The sequence below is a fragment of the Lepidochelys kempii genome, chromosome 3 (genome assembly GCF_965140285.1).
Source record: "Lepidochelys kempii isolate rLepKem1 chromosome 3, rLepKem1.hap1, whole genome shotgun sequence".
NCBI lineage: Eukaryota > Metazoa > Chordata > Testudines > Cheloniidae > Lepidochelys > Lepidochelys kempii.
In genome coordinates, this window is record NC_136382.1 from 43,371,260 (window position 1) to 43,389,762 (window position 18,503).

The 18,503-nt window shown below is 36.8% G+C and overlaps 1 protein-coding gene across 2 annotated transcripts in view; it reads right to left on the reverse strand.

Moving 5' to 3' along the window:
• Positions 1-18,503, reverse strand: part of CSMD1 (CUB and Sushi multiple domains 1) — a 2,003,711-nt gene that overhangs the window by 291,788 nt on the left and 1,693,420 nt on the right. For both annotated transcript variants that reach the window (XM_073336216.2, XM_073336215.2), the window contains exons 33-36: positions 16,233-16,328; positions 10,151-10,354; positions 9,060-9,184; positions 8,287-8,383 (exon numbers count right to left, since the gene is read on the reverse strand). In XM_073336216.2, coding sequence (XP_073192317.1) covers positions 8,287-8,383; positions 9,060-9,184; positions 10,151-10,354; positions 16,233-16,328 — 522 coding nt within the window. The remainder of the gene's footprint in view (positions 1-8,286; positions 8,384-9,059; positions 9,185-10,150; positions 10,355-16,232; positions 16,329-18,503) is intronic.

An 18,503-nucleotide genomic window follows, 5' to 3' on the forward strand; every position in this document is an offset into this window, starting at 1 on the left:
CAGTTACTATGGAGACAGGGAAGTCCCCACTATGAAGACTGTCTGACATGGAGAGGACTGAAAAAATTATTAGAAAACAGAGGCTATAGATTAACTTACAATATTGTCGTAGTGCTACTCTGATTCAATGCAAATTTACCAGCTTGTCTAACTCCAACTAAACCCTTCAGTGTGAAAGGCAAAGCAATTCTTCAGGTATTAATAAAATAGAAAATTACAAGTAAAATTGGAAACATGCAAATCAAATTCCTAGGAATCAAACCAAATGCTAGATTCTGCCTCTTAGACAAAGCTCTCCCATTCATCTCCTGATGTGGAACAGCTCTTCACTGCCTGCTACCCAAGTCTGTGTAAAGCATATAATCTGAACAAGGGCTGTTTAGTGCACATAATTCCACTCTGTCCATTAGGTACATTGGCCCTTCTGCATACACCCTTCGCCAGACTACCCTTTCTCAATTACCTTAATTGTGCATATTTGGTGTAGTAGTGTGATGTAGCCTCTCACAATTCAAGCTACTTGGTATCAGAAAATATAGTTAAATAATTCATTCAGCAGATTTAGTCAACTATTGAGTTAGTTAAATATTGCAAATAAGTAATAATAATAAAATTCACTAAAACAGCAATAGTCACTGAATAACATAATCAAAGAATATTATTTATCCAGCTGTAGTCATTAAGCAATAAAACTCCCTCCAATCAGAGAGCATGATTTTCCATTCGAGTAGAGTACTTTTACACTTTGGTTGAGACAATACCATTTCAGTAGAATTGATTAATCTATAACAAATAATGTACTACTATCAAACACAGACACACAAACACACATATTTGTCTGAACTAACAATGACATTTGTTAAACTGGCAAAAGTCATTGCCTGTTTTACAAAAGATCTGCTTTGTCTAATCTCAAAACTTCCTTTTGTTCTGAACTTTCCAGCTGACAGTCTATTCTGTTTGCTTGCATTTGATCTCTGTATTAAAACAGCAAACATTTAAAAGCCAATTTAAGAGCCAATCACTTGAAAAAAAAAACAAGTGTAGTTTAACAAGTTCCATGTCCAGTTATAATGATGTAACCATCAAGTAATCTGAAAACACTTCTACTAATTAAAACAAAGAAACTCTCCTTCTTGCTTACATTAATTACAGAGCTTCTTTCACCCACAAAATTAAGTTCTGAGTTATCTATAGGTTTGCATATGATAAAGTTTTCTGTTAAATTCTCAAAATAGATTGTGTATTTTGCTGATTTTTTAAAGATAATAGAGTGCCAGTTTCACTTCTATGTGAGAAGTGAACCAAAAGAGTACCAAAACTCAATTAATATTAACTACAAACATAATATGTGGTTTCTCAATTCTAAATGCCTCAGGGAACCTATAGAGATATCGGGTAGTATAACCTGAGAATTTAGGTTTCAAAAGAACTAGTTTCCCCACTAGGGCATCAGCTTCCAGCACTCACTGGGAGCAGGAAGGTGAGTAGGCTCAACTGCTCTCTCTCTTTCTTTTTTCCCCAACTCACATTGGGGAACTGTTACGGGGATCCTTATGGCCTGCTCTTCCCCTCCCACATGGGGACTCTTCCATACACACTAGTAATGACAGCAGCAGGTCTCCTTTGGCAGTGTCTTTATGAAAGTCCCTGTTTTCTCCCTCACAGAAGACTGTAGAAACAAGAACTGTAAGATGTACCTTCACAAAACTTATTACAGTTTTGTTACCTTGCTACTGTCCTCTGCCTCTAAAACAACATCCCCAGACCAAGGAAATTTGTTCCTGTAGGTTAAGCAAAAACTGCTAATCCATGCATCAGAGGAGAGAAAGCTGAGATGACAAGTGGACCCTGACAGTTCTAGACGTTTTTGACTTCCAGACATAATAGATAGTCCAAGACAAAAGGAATAGAAAACCATATCAGGCCTACTCTCTATTTAGCTGTCCAGCTACAAAATCTCTTCCAATTCACTGAGTCGATTTGATTGGTTAAAGGCTTTCTGCATTCCAACTGGATATTTTAAACCTTAAACTTTCAGTCTATTCCTCCCAGAAATATAAAAACCAAGCAGTCAGCCTGAGATGCTTCACAACTGATTGGAGAATCTCACCTCAAACTTGATGAAAGTGATCTGGGTAGACTGGGAGGCAGGACATATAGAGACCTATAAACAACTGAACACAAGCCGGGGCGATCAGCAGCATCTTGGGTCAAGCCTTGTCAGATTTTTCAAATGACCTTCTGTTGCAGTAGACTTAGAGATAATGCATAGAGAAATTCTTGACTCCAATTCATGATGAAAGAGACTGTCAATGGTGCTGGGTCTTCCTGTCTAACAATGGAGCAGAATCAGAGGAAGTTGCTGCTTTACTCAGAGGCAAAGAGATTTAGCCGAGGCTCTTTCCACGTACAGATAATACAGGAGTGAGGCCTTGAGGAATCACTTGTTTTGTTGACTATGAGAAATGTCAAGGAGTATGTCTTGTGTTGCTTCCCTGTCAAATGAAGAGTCATTGGATTGAACCAATGATGGGTTCAGGACTCCCAAAGCAAGATAACTTCCTGACATATCTAGCCATTTGTATCTATCCCCTTCTGGGCAATTGTGTCAAATACATCCAACAATCCAAAATAATTCCCTCACATGCTGCAAGGAAATACATAAGATTGCTCTCAAAGGGAAAATTGAAAGGACAGGGGTCTATTGATGTTACTCAAATAAGACTCATGTCATTCATAAAATGTAGTGTTTACCTAAAACAACAGTATCAAAAGAAATAGATTTGAAAGTATCCTGAAAGCATTGCTTCCTCTGAATATGTTGCTACTGATGATGATAAAAAGGAAGAGGAGAAGACTGGGAATATTGAGTTAATTGTAGGTTCCAAAAATCCCTGGCAAGTGCCTCTGCAACCTGAAGGTAGAGATGTTCTTTTATCCAGCAGACTCTGACACTACCAAAGATCTGGTTGTTGTAGTTTCTGAGCTTTTCAAGATATGGATCTGTTTTAACATTAAATAGATCAGAAGCTTCAAAGGAAGGTCTTGACTACAACTGTGGTATGACAGTGAGATTAAAAGATTTCAGTCAGGCATGATGGCACAGAGTCACTGCCATCCATACTATCCTTGCAAATTCATCCAGTTCATCATAGCATGCCTCAAAAATACCTGGTTTTCAGTCAGCCTTTTTAGCTACCTTTGTTTGTATGTCCATCAGATGGCATAGAGAACTAATAACTTCTCCACATCAGATAATTAGGGTGGGGCAAAATTGTCTATCTTTTAATCTTATCATAGATATTTATTTAGTACCAATTGCTAGCTCTCGTTAGTATGAACTGAAATTGTTGAAGCCATTTGTCTCTTTTATAACCTCAGCTCCAAACAATCTGACTCATAAGGAGGCACCTGTGTGTATACGGTAACACTGCTTCACTAAGTGGTTTAGAATTGGACACTGTCTTACAAGTGGGAAATTGCAAAGGCAGTTGTCAAGTGAGAAGGATAAACTATTTTCTCTTCAGAAGGAATATTATCAAACATCAATATGTGTCTACAAAAGTTATACTGAAATTCCAGAGGTAAACTCCAAAGACAATGGTACAAAATTCAAGGCATTACCACTAACCTAATATCATAATTGGTAATATCATAATTGAAAACAACAATTCTCACAATGTGTAATGTGTTTTCTAAACATGCATAACTTTGGATCAGTAACAAATTCTTTCTAGCAATGTATCAATTATTAATTTGGAGTAATTCAAACAGCAGTTTCATCTACAATCAAGACTCCGAACATTGCCACAGGTTGTACATTCAACCATAGAAATAACATACTGCTGCAATATGAACAGTTAATTTTCTTTTGTCTTCTTTTATGTGATTCATAGTAGAATACTGAGGAACCAACTTTTTCATCCAGATTTCCCTTGATGATTTACCTAGGACACATGAGATATTTTTGAATATCCTAAACTGAAAAGATTATTATTCAAATAGAAGTACCCAGGTATGCCAAGCTCATTCTTTTTCTTTTTGGAGAGGGACAATTTCCAGTTTTGATTATGGTCTGGTGGCCTGGGTATAAACTTAAAAGTTAATACAGTCCTCAGAACCTAGCAAATCTTCCATTGACGTCAATGGGAAATTTGCACAAAGATCAAAGTGGAATACAACTTTGAAAGAGTAACTAAGTGTTTTAGCTTTTTATCATCATTATTTGGTCAATACCCTATGGTCACATTCATTATCACTTCAAGGGACAATATGTGCCCCTTCAAGACCACCGCATTTCTGCCCTTATTTCTCTTCCTTCCCCATCCTTTCTCTTGTGTTTCTCCTCATTCCTTCTCTTCACTTTCTTCTCTGCAACATATTATAATTAGGGTTTCAACTTAACCCTCCAATGAGGTTATTTAGGGACGAGGGAGTCCAGACCTCTGAGTCATTATTTCAGGCTGTCTGGAGATTTGAGAAAACAAAGAGAAATATACCAATTACAGTGTTGAAAGCTTTAAAAAGTTACCCGAAATAGCCTTTCCAAATATTAATAATAATTAACATTTGAAATGTATTTCAACTCTGAAAAGTGACTAATTAAAATAACACCACAGCAGGGTCTCCCATAAGCCAGCATCCAACCCTAACCCTAACTCAGTTTCCTTACTCTTCCATTATCAAATAATCACCACAACTGGTGCACTGGAATTACACTCTTTTCCAATAGTCTGGATGATTAGCATAAATGAATGTTATCTCAAAACCCTTGTATTCCAGCCATCTTCTTCAGGGTCAACAGTCCCTTGTAAGGGCTTTTGCTCCTGTCCAAACAAAGGTAGGTTCAGTGAAGACTTTCCGTCTGGCTGGCCTGGAGACCTTTCCCCAGTGACTTCTGGATCCCTTCAGGCCTTTTCTGATCCCTAGTATCCTTGTGTGGGAGCTAAAGAGAGTCTGGGCTCCTCTCTAGTGAGGCATGCTTTCAGCTTTCCTCAGCAGTCTTGCTGCCCAGGTCCTCTGCACAGGAGCTAAAAAGCATCTCCTTGCTGTATGAAATCTCTCCCTGAACTCTCCTTGCTCACTAAACCCAGGCTGCTCTTTATGTCCTAGAAGGCTAGCTTCTGAATAACAAGTTACCCTACCATGTGACCCCAGGACTTACTCCCTTGACTTGGAGAAAGAGGCTCACTAGGCTGATCCTGACTGAGCCTCAAACCCCTTAAAAGATCAGCTCATTCTGTGACAGACAACTACCTATACCAGACTTCATCTCCTTTTTTGTATTCAGAGTAATTTATATTGATTTTAGAAACAAAAGTGATTTCTTTGCGTGTTTGACTCTTGTGAGCCCTGCAGATCCAACATGGCTATAAGAGACTGAGCTGGACTGGATCATCAGCAGTATTGTGTATGAAATTCTACTCAGTTACACATGTACAATTGGACAGGTGTTACTGAAGGAGTGATTGGAAGTCAGTTGAGTTTTATATGGTTTGCAATACAGTACAGAGAGCACAATCTGAAGACGATAGGACTGCACAACAGTTATTGAGAACATAATTATGTCTGCAGAACATTTAGTATTCATGAACCTACACAAGGGAGAAGGAACATAGCTTTACCATAAGATACCAGGTTAAGTTTGCAATAGCAGATTCCATCACACTCTGCAATATTTTTACTTGGGCCTTCTCTACACAGGAAAGTTTTTTCAATATCAGATAGGAATTTAAACTGATATAGCCATACTGGTATAATCTCCCATATGGACATACTCAATCCAATGTAAGTGTCTTTTTTCAGTTTAATTTATGTTGTTTGGGAACAGTTTAAGCTAAAGTGAAAACACCACTTTTATACTGGAATAAGAATGTGTACACGGGGGGTATAACAAAACTTGTATAATGATATTGGCATAATTGGTAAAACTTTTATGTAGATAAGCCCTTGTAAAGTAAGAACATTTAACATATCAGTTATTGAGAGAAAATAAACATAGAACTCTGCCAATATCACATTTCACAGTATACTGCATTTTCAGGCAGAACTGAGATCCAGAAGCTAAATTTACATTTTTTCATAAAAATAAGTTTCTAGCCATCTTCCAAATGTGAACCAACCAATGCAGTGTTGTCTGACCAAGAATATGTCTACGATGGAGGTGGAAGATGTAATTTCCAGCTTGAATAGACATAATCTGTGATTCTATGAATCTGCACTGGCTCTGCTTGAGATAGCATTCTAAAAACAGAAGTGTAGCTGCAGCAGTTGAGTGGCAGGATGGGCTAGCTGCCCTGAATATGCACCTATCAACTTGGCTGGGTATGTACTCATGGCAGCTCGCCCCTCCTGCCACCTGTCTCACCAGAGCTACACTCTATGTTTAGTGTGCTAGCTCAATCAGTGATACTGCAGGTATATCTGCTCAAACTGGGAATTACATCCCCAGCTCAAAGTGTAGCCATATATGCTTAGTCTGAGCACAACTTGGAAAAATAGCTCTGTGAAGGGCAAAGACCTTGATTTATCTCAATAAGGTCTAACTTTAAATGTAATGATGACAACTGAATTTTCAATACTGTTAACTCTTTCATGCCCAATTATGTTAGTTGTGCCTACCCCACAATCCCAAACTACTTCCCAAACCTTGTAAATTCCAAAAGCCTCAATTGCTTCTACTTAGCTGCTAAAATCATGAGCTTCCTTTCTGATTCTACAATATAGTTAAGAGCTTTCGGTATATTATTTTGCAGTGCACTGAAAATTAAACAATCAGAAGCAGCATCAAATACATTGTATTAATATCAAATTAAATAATATAGAGGCTACTACTGTATTAATTGATTAATTAATTAATTGTATTATTCATTTTCTTATTTAACACAATGTAAACCTTAATTTTAAAAGATATATGAAGCTACCACAAAATCTCACATACATATGTCCTGAAGTGCTATAGCTATGCCCCACAATAGAGATGAATCTTGGTGCAAAATAGATGAGCCTGGGATACAATTCATCAGTCCATCCTATGTAAGGTGTTTGCTCATGTTGGTGGTACTACAACACATTCCTTCAGTAAAAACATTACTTTATGATAGGGGAGTGATGCCAGAGATGTCTAATATGCTCATGCAACAACAAAGGGCATGGTTTGTAACATTTTCAGTTTACCAATTTTTTTCTGTTCTCTAAGTGTCTAGTGAGTTTACATGAATACTGAATGACTTTGTCTCCTCCCTAAAAGGATGAGTCTAAAAACGGCAAGGTTAAACCTACATTACCAAAGCAACCTGTATCAGCAGTGTAAGCCCACCTTACATCAGGGCAGCATATCTATATTGGGAGTTAGCAATGACGGGGAAGATTTTCAAAGGCACAAATGGTAGTTACAAAAAGAAAAGGAGGACTTGTGGCACCTTAGAGACTAACCAATTTATTAGAGCATAAGCTTTCGTGAGCTACAGCTCACTTCCTCAGATGCATATCGTGGAAACTGCAGCAGGCTTTATATATACACAGAGAATATGAAACAATACCTATTCCCACCCCACTGTCCTGCTGGTAATAGCTTATCTAAAGTGATTTCCAGCACAAATCCAGGTTTTCTCACCCTCCACCCCCCCACACAAATTCACTCTCCTGCTGGTGATAGCCCATCCAAAGTGACAACTCTTTACACAATGTGCATGACAATCAAGCTGGGCTATTTCCTGCACAAATCCAGGGGGATGTGAGAACCTGGATTTGTGCAGGAAATAGCCCAGCTTGATTGTCATGCACATTGTGTAAAGAGTTGTCACTTTGGATGGGCTATCACCAGCAGGAGAGTGAATTTGTGTGGGGGGGTGGAGGGTGAGAAAACCTGGATTTGTGCTGGAAATCACTTTAGATAAGCTATTACCAGCAGGACAGTGGGGTGGGAATAGGTATTGTTTCATATTCTCTGTGTATATATAAAGCCTGCTGCAGTTTCCACGATATGCATCTGAGGAAGTGAGCTGTAGCTCACGAAAGCTTATGCTCTAATAAATTGGTTAGTCTCTAAGGTGCCACAAGTCCTCCTTTTCTTTTTGCGAATACAGACTAACACGGCTTTTACTCTGAAATAGTAGTTAGACACTTTGAAAATCTCCCTAGGTGTAAGTACATTGACAAAATTATACCATTTCAAATTTACCACCTGAGACTGGAAAGCAGTTTAAAGAAAACATTGAAACTTTTCACATACATAGTCTGGTCACCATAAAAAGGTTGCATTTAGCCAGACTATATGCTTACCTGAAAAGCTCCCCAGTCGCGGTGCTGTCATATCTCCACCATCATAGATTTCAAGAGAGTCCCAGTTATGTTCTGTGGCAAAACTTATGACCTGGATCTGTAAAACAATGCCATTCAGTATTTGTTTTTCAACCCAAATAATTATATTTAAATGAATGCTCTAAAAATAAAACAAACAAAAAACTTAAAAAAAAAAAAAACAGACACAAGCAAAATAAAACAAAAAAGCCCTGGAAAAAATGTAAATAAAAACAAAACTAAAATAAATTGATACTTATTCTCCTCTTTCTTTTATTTTGTATATTCATCTGCACTTGTGCAAAATTAGTGCAAAACAGCACACACATTGCAAAGATATAAATGAGTACACACGGTTCAAGAAAATGGAAAATCATGCTCCAATTATGGCCCCAGTCCTGCAATCAGATTAGCTACTGTAGACCTCTGCTTCTGTGCACTGCCCAGTTGACATCAATGAAGAGGTAAATGGGAGCAGGATCAACCTGCAGGATTGGGACCTATCTTTGCTATTCTACTTAGTTAAAAAAGAAAGCTGCTAGTGACTACTGAGGTTATATCCATTTTCTCTGCACAACAGAGTGAGCAAAAAAAGAAAAAGAAAAATGAGATTAGAAACTAACCATTGGTAAAAAAAATAATGAGGAGGAAAACAAAAACAAAACCCCCTAATTACTTTTTCCTGATTTGGCTGTGGGGGGAAGGGGATTGGGGAAGTGATTTAGTATTCCATGTTTGGCAGAATATGGACTTGCCTGAATACCTGATCCCTCAGTCACTATGATTTTCCACACACAATTTAAGCTGTTACCATAGGGTTCTGGATAACCGGGTGACAAGATAGTGCCCCTCCGTTCAGTGAAATTCCCATTGCATGGTACTGAAAGACAATATTTTCACAGATTATGTCAAAGCCAAAGACATTTAACTGGACAGAAAAGTAACATTAAATGTACAAATTGATCTAATGGTTATAACTCTCTTTTTATTACAAGTACGTAGATTTTAAGTTTTGGTCTGCATTTTGGAATGCAGCTTTCAGTTAAATAAAATGTAATCAGGACACTTAAGTCTAAAGTAGCTTTAATGTTTGCCTTACCTGATAAATCACAGTGCAGCACATTAAATAATATATTTATCGATAGCCCAGCATTTCCTCAGATTTCAAGAAAAGATTATATAGAATAATGGGTCTGTAAAATCAACTCTGCTTAGACCATTAAAGATAATTATAATTTAAATATTTGATGGTTTATTCTACTCTCCATACAGGCACATAACTCCAGTTGATACCAATGAGATTTATGCACAAAAGACAAGCACCTACTAAATGTATAAATAAATCCAAAGTGCTAAACATTATTCCACTAAAGGTTCTTCTTGAAAATGAAGCAAAATAACTGCAACTAACAATGAAATTGATATTCACTGTACATTAGAATGCTAATCCAAAGAGAGAGACAGCGCGCTGTATATCAACAAACATCTGCTAAAAGGGTACCACAAAAATGGTATAATAAATTGGGATTATTATGATTTTCAGAAAATGAAGTTGTATTTTATACTTCCAACTTTAGAGGTAGCCACACAGATAATAAATATTCAGGAAAACATGCATCACGCTTGTTAATCTAATAGGTTATTATATGAAACACTATAACTGCTTACCAACCAGCTGGTACTCAATTACTTTTTATATGAAAAAATGCCCTTTTAAATTGAACATGACCAGTATTAATCAATGGAGAGTGAATATATGTGTTAAACACTATTTTCTGAAACATTTCTTAAATTCTGATTTGAAGACTTGTGTCCCTTAACAGATTACCAAAATGTAATTGCTTACCTATACAGCTTGGTACAGTGTCATTCCACTGAGCTAAAGCATTAGGCACAGACTGACATCGAATAGCTTTTGAACCTTGCAGCAGATAACCAGGGCTACATTCAAATCGAACAACAGAGCCTGCTGAAAATTCAGACCCAATTCTCCTGCCATATCTGGGTTCTGGAATAGAGCTGCATTGTGTATCACTGGTGCGTGGAACAGCTGCATGAACAGAAAAAGGTGCTATTACCCAAAATGCCAGTCATCAGCTGAGAAATAAACAGTATATCTAGATACTGGCATTTATAATATGGAATTTAACTTTACATAATACTTGTTGCACTCATGGTACCTTAAAGCCCTTTAAGAGTAAGTAGTTGGGTAAAGGCATTACAGTGACTATGTGGACAAACACAGCAGTAATTATATATTAGTTAGTTAACAGCTTGCCTGTTTTATTGTTTTATTTTCAAATTGGTGGGATACTGGAATTTACCTCTTCTACTTCATTTTTTTTTAAATATGGCTGAGATACATTATTTCTAACAAATAACTGAGCTCAACAAACTATAAAACTGATTTATAATGTAAGCATATTTTGAAAATTTAAGTACACAAATTTCAGGTATAAGAGGGAGTGTTATAAGTGTTCATTTCTACATAAATGCTATTTTTTGCTTGCTAGTTCACCACCATTACTACATAAACAAGTGTCTGCTTGAAGTTACTATTTATCTGGGAGTCTAGTGTTGTGTTGGTTAGCTGGAAATTATAACCTAGTCTCACAAGTGTAGTACTTCAGAGATCATTCTCCTTAGAATACTATTTTCATTTGATTTTTGTAGAAATAATCTTATAATTAATACATAATTATATGCAACAGAAACTGCCATTTCTAAACTAAGACAATATACAAAAATATATACAGGAAAAATAAATGATAGAAGTACCATTTGTGCCACCATAGTTATGTCTTGTATTGTAATAAAATAATTCTACTGAAATTATCCTTTCTGGTGATGAATATGAGTTAGACCAGTATGTGGCACTCAAATTCATGGACTTTGTTTTATCATTACTGTTTCTTCAGCAGATCCACTAGAACTATCAGTTCCAAAAGCAAGACAGTAGACCTAAGTATCAAACTTTAAATAACAGAGTAAGTACTCCTGGGCCACCAATTTCCACTGGAACCTCATACTAACAAACATATGGGATGGCAAAAAATAATTTTAAAACAGTAAAGGTAATCAAGGTTGAGGGCTAGATTTTGATTTTGGCAGAGCAAGATGTGTCAGCTGTGCCACACTAGTAGCCTTCCCAGGAGGTGTCATGACTCAGAGACATCTATTAGCCATGATTACTCCATTTTCTCCTATTTCCAATTCCAAGTTTATGAATTTACTGCTGGCTTACAGCAGCAGCAAATCACTATACCCCTCTGTCTCACCCCATGGTCACACCCAGGCTCATCGACCATGGCCAGTGTGTAGAAGGATGTATGGAGCCAAGAGCGCATTCATACATACCTGGATCAGAGGTCCAGGTAGCCTTTGAAGGGACAGAGAGAGTCTTACCTCCTCTTACTCCCTTACACAGGCTTACACCCTGAATCAGAATCTAGCCCTCAGTTATTAAAGTAAAAAGGTTAAACTTTAAAAAAAAAAACAACATGTTAAGGTATAGAGATGCAGTGTCAGAGTACCCAAATAGCCTTAACTCTGCCTTAGAATAACACCATGCAATAACCATATGATCATGGTTTTTAGTATTTGTGGTCCCTATTTAGATTAAACTGAATTTTTGAAGACTTATTTGATGTTTTTCTCCCCTCCCTGCCCTCCCTTCCCCCTTCATGTTGTCACTAAAAGAAACCTTACCATGAAGAATAACAGGAAAAATGAATATTAATTCTAACAAAAATATTTAAAACAGCTATCGTACAATATTTCAGTGAGTTTTATCTATATGGGAAATTTGAAAACTCTGCATTATTTCATTACTGAGATCAAGAAGAACCAAAAAAAAAAAAAAAGGCATGAGACCAGCTAAATTTCTTAAAGGACCTTTTTGAAATATAATGTTAACTCCTCAATTAATTAAAGTGTGTACTTTGAGCCAGCACAAGAACATATTAAAATCCTGTATGGTGGCTTGCTCCTCATTCTGCATATCAGAGGAAGAAGGATCTATGCTGTCACAGACTGAGCCACATAAAATGTTTTCTGCTGAAATTTCTAACTTTATGTCAAAGCAGGGAAGCAAGCACAGGACAGTGACAAAAAAATCAGATTAGACCATTCCCAATCTTTTTATATATGATTGTTCCCAACTGCAGATTTCAGCAGGCTTAACCCTAATATTCTAGAAGGCCAACAGTAGGATCAATAGATTAGGCATTCATTCAGGCCAATATTATATACAATTATTCTGTGAAATATAGGGAAATGTAGCTATCAGAGAAAAGGAAATGAAGAAGAGATAGATGAGACATGGAGAAAAATAAGTTTTTCAGAAAGTGGTACTGCAAAAACCATTAAACCTGAATTCAAAGCCACAAACCTCATCTGTTGCTTGTTAGGACCAGAATTTGAAATATTGCAGGCTATAACCTTCTCTTCCTCCAGCCCTCCTTCTAGCTTTTGCCTATAACGCAAGCTAGACTTCTCAGACTGTATTACAGAAAAATTCTATTCTCTATAGTAATTATTTTCCATCTTTTAGTAAATGCTTCACACTGCTGTGAAACAAAATTGAAATCAGCCCAGTGGAAAAGTGAACAGGGAATAAGGTCAGCCTGGAATAGAGAGTGATAAATAAAATGACTGACTTTCCAGGTCAGATTAGTGTGTTCATTCAGAGTGTGGATGCTACAGTGTCTCCACTGTATTTATAATGTTCGCAAGCAGGCAGTGCTGGAAATGCATTCACATATTTCAGAGAGAGAGGGGAAAAAAACAAAATTGAGGTAACCTTTATTAAATGTAATTAAATGTCTCAAATATGTTGCACTAGCAACATTTGTACTAACTGGAGATCCTAATGTATCCATTTATCAAAAGGTACACAAAACCAGAATCAGGATTCTCCTGAGATAAGTCAAGTATGATTGATTCATTTTGTGATGCTGAGGGTAGCATTTCCTATTTCTCAAAATCAGTTCTGTTCAGTTACTACTACCACTAATTCTGCAGTTCAGTATAATAGATCGAAATGAAGCACAGCATAAGGTATTCCTAGAGACATAGTCTTCTGCAGTAAAATATATGCATATGCGTAATCAAATGAAAGCTTTGTGTTCATTTTAAATTCTTTGAAAGGCAACTTGTCACAGACTACAAATAATTAGACACAGAAGGTATTTGGGAAAGCGCACACACGAAAAAGATTGAAAGCTACAATTCAGATGAGGATAGATGATATGAAGAAATCAACATAAAATCAAAGAGCAATGCTCTCCTTCTTTAAAATTATATAGATTTTCCCACTCCCTTTTTTCCCCTTTTGTGCATGGTAAACTTCTATTTTAATGACTTCTTTTAATTTATAGAAGTGAAAGACTGACAGCACTAGCTGCATCCAGACTATTGTGTGCAAGCATGGTGAAATGAAATATTTCTACACATAAAAGGAATCATTCTGCCTGCACACCTCTGATTTTTAGCAGTCCTACTAACTCCAGCTTCTAAAATACTCCTGAGGTGAACTGGTCTCTTACAGCAAATCGCTGTATACCAAGCTATAACAGTGTTTTGATGTAGAAAAAAAAAGATCAATATATTCAATAAGAATTAAACTGTGCTCATAATGCTTATTTTGCTTATGACTAACCCTACATTTGAATCCAAGTCATTAGAGGTGAAAATCAACTTATTGGCAACATTAACATAATATGGGGAATTTCATAAATTTTGACTTTTCACTGACTCATTACCAAACCTTACCTCACACCTCTCTACACCAGGGGTCCCCAAACTTGGTTCATGACTTGTTCAGGATAAGCCCCTAGCGGGCCACAAGATGCTTTGTTTACCTGAACGTCCACAGGTACGGCTGCTCACAGTTCCCAGTAGTTGCGGTTCACTGTTCCCGGCCAATGGGAGCTGCGGGAAGCGGCTCGGGCTGGGCCACCGCTTCCTGCAGCTCCCATTGGCCAGGAACGGTGAACTGTGGCCACTGGGAGATGCAAGCAGCCATACCTGCAGACCAAGTTTGGGAACCCCTGCTCTACACTATTGTTATGAGATGGGTTAAAATCTCATTGAAAATGATGTGTGAACAAGCCCTTCCTTTAAGAAAGTTGTAAGAGACAGTAAAGGGGCTACACCTAATAGAAAACACAATGGAGTCTGCCCAGAACCTAGCATCACGTGTGCAGAGGGTTCCACTAGACATTGTTCTGACCAGGGAAATGTGTTTATCTGAGGGTGTGGCAAAAATCTAACTTGAGGGGGAACAGACAAAAAAATGGGAAAGAAAGCAAGCCAAGCACCAGCCTGTAAGCACAGTGTGATCCTCGAGAAGTCTAAAGGAAGGTTCTAAGTCTACTGCTGCCTAAGGAGGTCTGGGGCTGTAGGGAAAGAACATATCCCCAGTTTTTGGTGTATCCTTCATTTGGAGAGCCAGACTTTGCACATTCCTTATAAATAAACAAGACTGCATCAAAGAAAAGACCAGACTCCATCACCACTTTCTACTCCCAAATGGCCTATCCCCAGGGCTCCAGACTTTGACAACTACTCAGGTAAAAAAGGAGCTACATTACAGTTTTATCTGTAACTAAACAGGGATTTTTGTGATACTAAAGCCACATGGTATATTTCCTGTGGCATTATTGCATACAAGCAGAAGATGGAAGTTTTCAGAATGAAATAGTGATACTCTATAAGAAACCTGACAACTTAGTTTTGGATTGATTTTTATTAAATTTCAGTTTAGAAAAATATTTTTAATATTGCAACTCCAAATGCATTTCCAGTGCCTATTTCTGATTAAGAGATGGCAAAATGTCACTAAGTGGTCTGTTTTCATTTGTTCCCAAAGGATATACAGGTTTTAACACAAGTCTGTAATCTGCCTCCTCCTATCTTCAGCAATACAGAGGTCTAGACCTGGTGTACACTAGAAAATTAGATGATCAATACTATGTCACTTAGGGGTTTAAAATATCCACACCCCTGAATGGTATTGTTAAGATGACCTAAGTTCCCGTGTAGACAGTGTTAGGTTGATGGAAGAATTCTAGCATCAATCTAGTTACCACCTCCTGGGGAGATGGATTACCTACACCAACAGAACACCTCCTGTTGGCATAGCAGCTGTAGCATTTTAAGTGTATACAAGCCCCGGTAAACACAGAGTTCCAGTCCAAATATAAGACATCTCTGACAATCTTTGCTCACCACTGAACTTCTAACAGTTATAAGATAACAAGCACTAAGTATTTGATCCTCGTGTTCATAGTCAGGAAAAATTCCAGCTAGTTTTAATGGAAATGTCACTTAATTGAGGGTAACAGGATTGTATTTTAAATGCGGGAGCTAAAGAGTGATAGATGTGAGACATAGCCAAATTTCTGATTCACACTTTTCTAGTACAATGGCTCTATACAACTACTGAATACAAAATAAACACAGAAATAATACTCAAGTCTACTTGTCAGGCAATACAAATATGAGGTTAATTGTAGTTGCCTCCAATTTGTGGATTATCATGCTTACCATTTACACATAAAGATGATAGCACCACCAAACACACAACAGAGAGAGAGAGAGAGAACATCTCTGACTTGTTAAAAATAACCAGCTGCTGAGCAGTTTTTCAACAACATATTTATTCAACACTGCAGAGGTGCCACAATAGACCAGACCCTCAGTTAGGTCAATGGAGTTTAAACCAGTTTAAACCAACTGAAAATCTGTCCCATTATGTCCATGAACAGTCTGTTCCACACTGTATATCAAAATTATTCCAGCTAAAAGAATACTATAAACATCTTGTGATCTAATAAACATTCCAATCCAGTCATGTAGATGAGATTGGCACCATTGCGTCCGCCAACATTCTATCAAGGGGATGAACTAAAAACCAACAGATTTACCTTGGTAGACAAAATGGAAACCTCTGGCAGATGCCCCACTCTTTGCACTGAACCGCATCAATATCTGATTGGATGAAGCCAAAGGTAATGTCTCTCCTACAAATGAAGAAGGGAAAGAAAAGGAAGAGAGAGAATGGAAAAAATTAAATAAAGACTGGAAAGATGAGAGAATTTTAGATTTTAATAAAATATCCTGTTAAAAAAAACTGATAGACAATAGTACAATTTTCTTCTTTTTTTCCTTCCATGTTTTAGTATAAAAAATTCTGCTAATCATATTTAACAACATTAACTTTGCCATTGGAAGTATACAGAAATAACCATCAAACAGAAACATTTTGTGATGTACAATTATATTGTGTATAAACTTTCTGATATTTACTGCAGCTGTTGGGATTAGAGCTGTAATAAATTGCTTGCCTTGGAGTCTGTTACCCTTTTGGGCCAGTGTCATTTGAAGAGTTTTTGCCAGAGTTTATCTGTGACTGACAGCTTTAGCTTGCATTCCAAAATGCACTAAACAATTAAAAGCCTTTCAAAAGAACCCCAAGGTCTCTCTCTAAAAAAATGGAATATACAATTTTAAAACAAAACAAAAAACTAAAATGAGAGAAAATAGGTTCTTGACTCTCTTTTTGCAGTGAATCTTTCTCTGTCTCTGTGAAATATTTAACATATCACATGAGTAACATTATATTATTAATAGGTTTTAGAGGGGTAGCCGTGTTAGTCTGTATCAACAAAAACAATGAGGAGTCCTTGTGGCACCTTGGAGACTAAGAAATTTAACTTATGCCCAAATAAATGTGTTAGTCTCTAAGGTGCCACAAGGACTCCTAGTTGTTTTTATTATATTAGTAAATAGATCTTCTAAAAGCAATTCAATTTAAAATAATGTTAGCTCATCACTTGGCATGTTCTGTATGTACTCTCCTCAAGGCAAGCTTTGCAAACCTGGAAGGCAAATTTAAGAAGTCATGAAGAAACTTAAAATATTTACTCGGTTTTTTTCTCATTTGCTAAATGCATATCAAAATTCAGATTTCCAACTTCCTATTTGATATGTATATTTGTGTATTTGATTTTGTATTTCTGCACTTTTGACATGCACAGTTTACCACTCTTGATTATGACAATGGTGTGCTTACTGTTTAGCAGCATAACTCTAGAGAAACTACTGAAATGAATGGAGAGGTGCTGATTTACTTCTGGTTTAAATGAGCTGACTCAATAGGTCTGATGCTTCTCTCATTCACATCAACTACAAACTGTTGTAACTCTAATGACTTCAATGGAGATCTTCCAGATATACACCAGTGCAAATGCCATATGAACCTGGCACATTAAATCTGTTCTGAAGATGTCATGGAACAATAAGGAAAAACTGCACATTTTTTGCCCTTCAGTCATTTTCTAAAGGCTTGTGGGGAAATATAGATGTTGGTCTTCATTTTGTGTATATATGTATGATACAGCAAAATGTGATGTTTAGATAATATTCTCTCTTTTATCTTGACAATTAAAAATCAAACAATATTTTGTTGTTAAACTACTGTAAACAATGTTAAAATGAATTCTGGAACTTTTTCCTTTGCAACCTACATGGAATGGATTTACCAAAGGAAAAAGATAGTCTTCATTTTTCAAACATTAAAACATTAATTTTCTTTAAATTATAAAACAGATACATAATATTTTTTCTAATAAGTAGTAAACAATAAAGTAAGCCACATGTTCAAGACTGAAGAGAATGGAAAATGGTGTGTTGTAAAAATCCCAAACTCATATTTGTAAAGTTCAATGTATATGCCTCTGTGAGGCCAGATTTTCAATATTAGGTGCATGCAACTGCAAACATATTTTTGTGCATGTTTCATTTTAGGTGTACAAATATATAACATAGGCATGCAAATCAGGGACAAAATCCTGATCCCACTGAAGTCAATGGAAGATTTGTCTTCAATGAGGCCAGGATTTCACTCCAGATACCTGCCTGCATACCTGACCAACTGTTAACTGGACATGTAAATGCAGAAATAATTGATTTTGTACACACATAAATAATTTGTGTGCATAAATTAGACACTCAGAATTTATGTGTGCAATGCAGAGATTCATACTTTAAGACCAGAAGAAACCATTAGATAGATCATCTAGTTTGACCTCATTCATAATACACACTAGAATTTAATCCAGTGACACCTGCATTGCACCCAATAACCTGTGTTTGTCTAAACCAAATCTTCCAAAAAAAAAAAAATCCAGTCTTAA